The following is a 9365-nucleotide window of genomic DNA, read 5'->3' on the forward strand; positions in this document are numbered from 1 at the left end:
ATCAATCTCTAGTTGTGATAGGAGCTGCCGTTTGCGGACGTTAGAACACTAAGCCATATGTATATACAGTATATATGTTGTATGAAGCACCAGGTTCAATATTAGAGTGTCACTATGTAAGATATTTTCTTTAAAAAAAATCTAAATACATTATTTTAGCCTGTTAATGTACGCAACAAACATGCTGTTGCAGGAGTTATTAACCCCAGTTGTTGATGCTGTTACACTGATGTCTTTCTTCCCAGGTCATTCCCGCCACAGTGTAGGGACTGTGAAAAGAAAAGGAGACCTACCATCCCAGTCAAACCAATAGATGTAGACATCTTCAAAGCCAAGGTTGTTCCCCATGGTCTTTGCCTAGTTGTCGCCAATGATCCAGACCGTTGCTGAATGGAAAAACGCATTGTAATAGTGAGAGAAGCATCATATTTAAGCTATTGAGAAAAAGGATACATGAACAACACTCTTAATTACACACAGTTATTTGAAAATGCAATATTATATCGTTTTAGTTTTACAAAACAAGTCTGATAAAAGTTTAATATTGTACAACAGATAGAATGGTGATTCCAACCCTGCGATGTTGTAATACATTCTAACGCCAAACAAGGCATTAATTGACTCTCTTTTTCTAATTCCTTATGGACGTGACTTGTCTAATTGGCGGCGGGATTTAACTATAACTCTGTATTCCAACCTAACCCATACAAGATAGCTAACTAGGTGACTGACCATAGACAGTCAACGAACGTGACTGACTCGGACAAGCAATGGATGACGTTACACTACATTCTAACAACTTGTACTCATCATTCCGTATCACGAGATCTAAAAGGAGATCATCTCAACAGTGCCAGGTTGTCGTGGCCGAGTGGTTAAGGCGATGGACTAGAAATCCATTGGGGTCTCCCCGCGCAGGTTCGAATCCTGCCGACAACGAATTGTGTGTTTTGTCTTCAGTTAGTTAGACTATTTAAAAAATAACCTTCTGTAGTCAAGCAATTGGTTGTACACAGTGCAAATCGAGAAGTTGCGTTCAGGATTTTCTTTCATTACAGCAAAGTCAACCAAACCCATCTAAAATAATACTTGATTACTAATTGGAAATGATGTTGTGTATTAGGATATATTATCCATTCTTGGATTCTTGTGCAAAATTACCTCACTTGAATAACTTCAAACTTGAAACTGTAATGGCTAAAAATGATTGTCAACATGAATCTGCACACAAGAATATACAACTCCATATCCCTTCTACCGAGCTGCTATATTGAATTTTGAATCAGATGCAGTTCTTAGATTTCACCACCAGAGGGAGCTCCGTGTACGGTGCTTAGTGTTTACGTTGGGGACACGCTCTCTGTCGGTAGTCAAGGTTTTATTATACATCCATGTAATAAAGATTGTGCAGATACTGACACTATGAAAGTCAATCAAATTTAGTGCGTTTCAGAAAAATATGGTTACTAAAACTGAGGTTTGAACCAGATACATTTTGAGAAATGTTGTAGAAAATGATAAAACTAAAAAATAGTAGTTTCAAGTACTTAAATGTCTGAGTCATCTGTGGGTTTTAAACTGAGGTACAGATAAACCGGAGAATATAAAAACAAGATACCAAAGGCTATAATACAGTACACAAATGACAGTATAATATTGGCCTATAGGTCTTTGTGTAAATAATGGGAAATAGCCTTATAATAATAATAAAACTAAAGTAAATACCTTATGTATATTTTATTCTTATTATTGTTGCGGCTGCTAACTTGTCTTATATACTGTATGTCTTGCCCGTTGTTAGATATAGTCAGCTCGGATGGCATGGGTAGCTTGTCCTCGTCGCTGCTTTTCATGGTTGCATGGTGCAGGAAGATGGTTCTGGTCTGTGTTTCTTGGCTGTGTTTTGTTGCCTGCATGGCTTCCTGTACTAAATGTGGATGGACACTGTTGGTGTGTAACTGTAAACGTCCTCGCTGCTTCCTGTCACTCTGCATGGCTTCTGAGAAAGCTCACACTAACACATGAATAAATATATATCAACCCATACGTCCTTGGTGCAGAGCTTGTGGCATTCTACATGTATGTGATTGTAATAAAGCATCATAGTTATCAACCTTAAAACTGTAAATGATATTAAATCATATTCAGGAGGGCCAATGAGTCATCCATTCATTTTCTATTATCATTATCAGGAGGTGGCACTAATCTCCTAAGTTATACCTCTACGTGTCTGGACCTTATGGGATTTAGATCGGATACCAGTGTCTTTTTCATTACAGTCACACTTGGCCTACAAGTTGTAACAAAAACATAAATTACAAATCGGCATCACACTCAAAGTATTAAAGTCCTGTCTTTCCTCTCAATAAGGTGGCACGTTGCTTATAGTTTCAAGACATAAGATGCATGTATTAGGCCTACAGTAATGTATCAAGAAAAATAAATAATTCAATACATAAATAAACCAACAGTGTTAAAAATAAACAAATACAACAATTCTGTAAAAGAACACTGTAGCATAGACTCTATACATATTTTCCTATTACTTATAATTGGACTATTAATTAATTATTCATATCTTACACTACACTTTAACTATTATTGTTGTATTTCATGTATCTGTCTTATTCTATTCTATTCTTGCTGTTTTTACATTCTCTTTAAGAGATGTTTTTAACTGCTCATTAATGTTTTATGTAAAGCACTTTACAATAGCCTTGTTGCTGGATCATTGCCAATATGGGTTCAATTTGTATGACATTTAAAAGTTGAATAATACCAATGATATTTCAAAGAAGTGGAATAATTTAATTGTTTTTAGAGCAGACTGATCCTACACTAGATCAAAGAAGAAATGTTGTAATGAAGCTGAGACGTCTATAAAATGAAGCTGCCATATCTATAAAGAGGTATGAACCGGTATGAACCAGAGGCACCAAACACTGTATGGCCACGCCCCCTATCTGATGGCTACGTCACCAACCCTGTCTTTCTATAAAAGCGCGAGCCGAGCCAGTACAGCAACAAGAAGCACCGTTCACATCCGTTCCAGACCTTGGAGGGTTATATTTACCCAAAACTTATTTTCAAATGGGCCCCGTCGCCTAGCGGTTCCCCCCCCCAGCCTCGCCGACTGAGTTGAATTGGGTGCTACTGAACATCAGCACGTCTGGGTCCCTAACAAGGTGAGTGTCCCCCCCTCCTCCGGGTTATAAAATGGTGGTGGTGGTGGGTGAGGGCCGAGTGGGTGGGAGAATGGCAGCTGTTGTGTTTTTCTTTTGTAAAAAACTCCGAAAAACAAACGTTATGTGGCTATTTCGGCTCTCGCCGTGTTCTCTTTTTCATGTAACCTAGCTACATCGCTAGCTAGCTAGATAGCTATTAGTAGTAACGGCCACATTCGCGGGGATGGCGATACATAAACAACAACTGGTAATTATTTAAATGTCAACAGATTGTTAAGATGTTGTCTGACGAGAGAAAGGGTCCAGCTTCACGGCCATTTGTTTTTTTATCCTTATCTAGACAGTCTGTCCTGAACCCCTCTGGCCTTTTAAAATGAGGCTTGTATTCTCCAAGTTTTCATGTAATAACGTCAAAATGTCGGTTTGGTGCAGTGACATTCGCTAATGTAAACAAGTGGGGGCTGACGTCATCACATGGAAGAAAAACAACCATTTCTACTGGCCATGAGCAGCTTATGTACATTTAATATTCGGTGTATCATGTTTTCTATATTCCTTTAGATACATGCCTCGAGTTGGAGACCAGGCTGCTTCTCTCTAATTTGAAAGCATCTGTTTATCAAGCAACAGCCAGACGTATGCCATATGACATGTGCTTGGTGTTTTCTGACATAAATGTAGAGTACAATATTAAAGAGAGTTATAGAGAGAGTCGTTGATTATGGAAACAATCAGTAGTTACAGCCCTACATATTATTACAATGTTATAAACTTAATTCATTTGTGATTTTAAAACACAGGGCTACACATGAAATGCTGTAGCCCCTTAAAAAACACATCTAAAGAACATATATATATTAGGATTTTGTTTTTGTTTTTAGTTCTGAAACTATTAGGGGATTAACCAGCTAGTACATTGACAGAATATTTTTTAATGGGTAATAATTGATAATATCATGACAGATACCTTAAGGATAATTCTAATAGTCTCCGTATGGAGTGTGGACCCCCCACACACACACTCTGACATCCCTCCAGTAGTGGATGTATAGGACCTGAGAATGTGTTTGTATTTCAGGCTTGTGTGTAATAACAACATAGTGTACAATTTATTTCCCCATAGATCAATAAAGAGTAAAAATTAAATTATGCTGCTGTAATGAAATCATCCTCATTGTCTGGAAAGGAATACAAATTCTTTTGCCAATCTGGTTTTGATCATACTGCTGTTTTGCTCTCCAGGTTTCCATCAAGCACAGCGTACAGCGACCAACTACAGTAGAATGGCAGCTATTCCAGCAGGCGGTTCGCTGGTGGCGACCACTGATTACTACCGAAGTGAGTCTCTCTCCACACACAGGGCTTGACCAACTGTTACTGTTACTGATGTTGGATAAATGCACTACACCCCCACTAGATAAGTCATCATTAAGTAATGAGTCACCTCAGTATTTCCACAATAAGTACGCTTATGTGGAATTTGCCTTGGTGAAAGTTGCAAACATAACCAAACAAACACACTAAAGCTGAGGGGGATGTTCTCAAGGCGACACCCTTCCTGTGTTCTTGTTTTGATGGTATATTTAGAGTAGCTGCACTCTCTGAAATCTCTAAGAAACAACATCTTTGGCTTCAGGAATATGGGATGGTTTGGTATGTGTTATGGTTTCCAGTAGTGCCAAATAGACTTGTAAAACTGTCTCAGTAAATCAAGCGTGCACAGTGGCCCCTAAGGCTGTCACACGAGACAAAATAGATTTACATTTTCTGCGTGGGCTTCTCATTATGAAGGAAGAATATTAAGAACATCCATGACTTCTTTACTTGTTACGTTTCAATTTTGGTTGACTGGGATTAAACCAACCACTTGTTTAACTCCTTTTCTGCTCATTCTGTGTCCCTGCAGGGCGCATCGGCTCTACGTCCAGCAGCAGCTCTTGTGGCAGTTCGGAGTACAGTGGAGAGGTCATCCCTCACCATCCAGGTGTGTGCTTGATCCAACAAACACAAAAAAACAGATAGTTTGACAAGAATGAAACTACATATTCATAGTTTCCTCAATTACAAAAAGATAGGCCTTTATTGTCGATAGGACAGCTTAGACTTGAAAGAGTAGATGGATAACATGCAGCAAGGGGCCGCAGGTCGGAACCAAACCCACGGCCACTGTGACAAGGACTGAGCCTTTGCATATGGGTGTGTGCTCTACCAGGTGAGCTACCCAGGCGCTCTGAAAAAAAACTGTTAAAACAGATTTAAAATCCCCATGGGACTTGACTGTCAAGGGGGGGGTTGACTGACAAACACACTGTTTATATCTCCATAACAACAGAAACAAGTTGATTAAATGGATGCATCGGTCATATTTATAGGAACCCAAGAAATTGATTGTTGGCTAAACACTGCTACTCCAAATACAGTGACTCACAGCTGCGGCTGAGTATTATGGTTTGTAGTGAACAAGTCAGGAGAAGGATGCAAGGCAACTCACATGCACGTCTAAAACAGAGTGAGTCAAGTCAGGGCTGTGCTTTGGGAAAGAACAGAGTGTTCCTCTCAAGGAGTGTGTCTCTTTACCGCTTCCAGATGTGTCAGTCTTTCTGAGCAACAGCTCAAGGTTCTGTTGTTGGGCAATAATTTGCAGCATCCGTTTCAATAATCTCAGTAATTGCAGCGGCTGAGACAGCTGTTGCCTCAGAAAACACAGAGCTACTATGGTTGAGTCACCTAGCTCGGGTCTGACATCACTCTTTCTAATCTAGCAGGAAAGTTGTTTTCAGGTCTCTCAGAACTAGCAGCTCCCATTCAGTTCTCCGCTCAGGATTCAGATGTCACTACAAAAAGCAAAAAGCACCCAAGCCTTGGTACACGATCCGTTCAGCTCCCAGTACACCAATATAACCCTCAACACCAGTTAATACCTGCTGAACTCACCACTGATCCTGGATCAGCTTCATGTGAAAACCATCTGAGCTGACAGATCAGTGCTGGCTCTGGGTTTTTGTGGGCATGCCTGTTTTAACCGCTGGGACACACACACACACACGTGTGTCAAAGTGCTGTAAATTAAAGTAGGTGGTAGGAGAAATAATATAAATATGGGTGTGTGTGTGTGTGTACATAGTCACTCAAGCCTTTCTCTACTGTTTATTTAGTCAGTTTGGGATGGGTGAGGTACATACCAGCTGCAAAGATTAATGGATTAGTTGTCAACTATTAAATGAATTTCCAACTCTTTTCATAAATAAGTAAAATTCTTATGAAAAAAAGTTCCAGCTTGTTAAATGTGAATATGTTCTAGTTTCTTCTCTCCTCTGGGACAGAAAACTGAATATTTCTGAGTAGTTGACAAAACAAGACATGTGAAGACGTCATCTTGGTCTTTGGGAAACAATTCAATTTCAATTCAATTTTATTTATAGTATCAATTAATAACAAGAGTTATCTCGAGACACTTTACAGATGTAAAGTGTACTTTACTTCCAGAATTTACAAGGACCCAACAGTTCTAGTAGTTTCCTCCAGAGCAAGCAACAGTGCGACAGTGGCGAGGAAAAACTTCCTTTTAGGCAGAAACCTCGGACAGACCCAGGCTCTTGGTAGGCGGTGTCTGACGGGCCGGTTGGGGTTAGAATGAAGAGTGGCAATAACAAAAATAGAAGAAAAAAAAATATATATATATATATACACACACACACACACACACATCCCTTTGTTAATTGGCTTAGTCTAGAAGCTAACTATATCCCACATACTTTAAATGTGACCATTAGTATGTAAATGCAACTGTTCAGACACTACTCAAAGTGTCAGAGTCCGTTTGACACTAAGCCAAACACGATTCTGAGTCCCGGGGAGGAAACCTGAGTCATGTCTCCCTCAGGGTGTAGCTGATGTCACACACACAGTCAACTCAAACACACACTCCCAATCTAACACTGGGTTACCGTAATGTTCTGTCTGCCGTCTCGCTTCACTGGCTAGTTGTTATTTTACTTTCTCTTGGCTCGTAATGAAGAGCAAAGTAGCTCTAATCACATAAGGAACTTAAAAGTTAAACACGCTGTCCTGGAGGGTTAAAATGTAGCTACTGTGTAAACGTATGCCCTCCTTATCCACCTCTACAGGACTCCCCAAGCAGGACTCTGGTCATTGGTGGTCCAGTTTCTTCTTTGGGAAGCAGCCAGGGATGACCCCTCTGACTGAGGAGGCACAGCAGAAGTAAGTATGAACACGCAAACATTGCTTATCCCCTAATAAAAGTATACATTATTATCATTACAGTTTTATGTAATCCTGGTCATAATCCTAACGACAGGATGTAAAAAACTTTTGGGGATAAACAAAGTGGATTATAGACGGACTGATCCAGGATATCTAATCCAATATTGATCCTGTTTCAAATATAAATACCTAGCTGCTGCTCTCTCCAGCAGATTGAATTCGGAGTTGCATTTTTCTGCTTTTCTAGTCTTTAACGCACACCCCATTTCCATTATGCAGCATCAAGACTATATTTTTACAATCTGTCTCTGGTCTCTTTCAGGGCGGGGGTCCAAGGCACACTGACGAATGGTCAGATCACCTGCGTTGCCAGGGAGATGGTGATGCAACGCCAGGTGAGTGAGAGCAGCGAGGCAGGAAGCCCCACCTCCTCCTGATCCTGCAGACTCACTCTGACCCACGCCACACCTTGGAGGGGGGGGGATCAAACCAGCGACCAACGCTAGGTGACGGGAGGGTGTCCCGTCTACAACCTTTTTATTTTTATATTATCATTCATTGTAGTTATAGGCTGCCTTACTTGTTTTTGTTCCTACAACATTGTTTTTTATTGAGAAAAAAAAACAAGAATTAAAAAAAAAAAAAATCAATGATGCAACTGATGACCTCCATGTGTTTTTTTTTAACATTTGTACTGTGTTTGTAATACTGTATTGCATTGACACATCCACATGCCTTTGTTAGACATTTTTCACTTTTGTCCCCCTGTGATTGCAAATGCAATAAAGTAGACTCCTGCAGCCTGATGTTCTGTGTTGGACTCATATCTCTCGTCTTCTCACAAACAACATTTAAAGCAAACAATTAACTACAGATGTTCCAATAGCATTGTTTCCTTCCTGCATATATATATATATGTATTTATTATTACATAATAGCTGTATACTACTGTGTACTGTATGGTTGTGATTTATTGTATGGTCTTACTTAGGTAAGTATAAGCAAGTACAATGTGTATAAAAAGCACTTCTTACAAAAATAAGTGCTTACACACACAATACAAAGTTCTAATTTTCATTCTATTTTAGGACCTTGGGCTGGAGCTCTTAAGCCAGGTGCGTGGGACAGGCAGTACATTTAGCATAGCAGACCTAATTGAACAAGCTGACAGATATAGGTGAAGTAGCTCAGCCACATGTGCTGGAGCCTGAACTTGTATACTTGATCACTCCTATACTACAGAGGTTCTGCAGCGCTGCGTCAGCAGCAGCTCTGGTGGCTGGTCCACCTCAAGACGAAGATGTGCTTTAGAGGTTTAGTCTCTCCCATTGGACCTACGATCTCTGGACACTGGACACTTTTTAAAAAGCAGCTCAATACCCAGTTGTGTTTGAAATGAAGGGCCACAGTGTTGCATTCATCCCCAGCTCTAATGTTACTCCTGGGTTGGTTTTGAAATGTTACAATCTAGGGCAGGATTTCCACTGGGGACAGGAAAGTTTTAACATCCTGTTGGTCTAACCCTTTCAAACTTGTTTGATATTTTATTTATATATCTTGGTGATCAGCCCCTATTTGTAACAATAAAGAAAATAAGACATTTTTTTATTTTACCTACGTCAGAGGAAACCAGTCATTTGCTAAACGTCAAGCATGGATTAATTATATAAAATCATGGATGACCTACAATTTTCTAATGTTAAACTCAGATAAAAATGAAGTTATTGTGCTGGGCCCTAAACACCTCCAAACTTCATTATCTAGGAATAAAGCTACTCTGGATGGTATTGCCCTGGCCTCCAGCACTACTGTCAGAAATCTAGGGGTTATTTTTGTTTAGGATATATCCTTTAACGCCTCTAAAAGAAACCTCAAGAACAGCCTTTTTTCATCTTCATAACTAGGGATGGCACACAAACTATATACAGAACAAGTTTTGCAACAATGAATACAACA

The 9365-nt window shown here is 39.7% G+C and overlaps 1 protein-coding gene and 1 non-coding gene across 2 annotated transcripts; both read left to right on the top strand.

The window, feature by feature from the left end:
- Window positions 1-857: 857 nt before the first annotated feature.
- Window positions 858-939, top strand: trnas-aga (transfer RNA serine (anticodon AGA)). The gene has a single exon. It is a non-coding gene; the product is annotated as a tRNA-Ser (tRNA).
- Window positions 940-2940: 2001 nt separating this feature from the next.
- Window positions 2941-8213, top strand: LOC116670420 (pancreatic progenitor cell differentiation and proliferation factor B). The gene is made up of 5 exons (XM_032500934.1): window positions 2941-3185; window positions 4428-4523; window positions 5092-5169; window positions 7313-7406; window positions 7732-8213. The coding sequence occupies exons 2-5, from the start codon at window positions 4469-4471 to the stop codon at window positions 7844-7846; spliced, it is 342 nt and encodes a 113-aa protein (XP_032356825.1). The 5' UTR covers window positions 2941-3185; window positions 4428-4468; the 3' UTR covers window positions 7847-8213.
- The last annotated feature ends 1152 nt before the right edge of the window (window positions 8214-9365 follow it).

Source organism: Etheostoma spectabile, chromosome 20 (genome assembly GCF_008692095.1).
Source record: "Etheostoma spectabile isolate EspeVRDwgs_2016 chromosome 20, UIUC_Espe_1.0, whole genome shotgun sequence".
Lineage (NCBI taxonomy): Eukaryota > Metazoa > Chordata > Actinopteri > Perciformes > Percidae > Etheostoma > Etheostoma spectabile.

Excerpts from the sequence above, each read along its gene's own strand:
- LOC116670420 (XM_032500934.1), top strand. The coding sequence starts at position 4,469 with ATGGCAGCTATTCCAGCAGGCGGTTCGCTGGTGGCGACCACTGATTAC. Across the intron at positions 5,170-7,312 it reads GGTCATCCCTCACCATCCAG|GACTCCCCAAGCAGGACTCT; the intron begins GTGTGTGCTTGA and ends CCACCTCTACAG. Across the intron at positions 7,407-7,731 it reads ACTGAGGAGGCACAGCAGAA|GGCGGGGGTCCAAGGCACAC; the intron begins GTAAGTATGAAC and ends GGTCTCTTTCAG.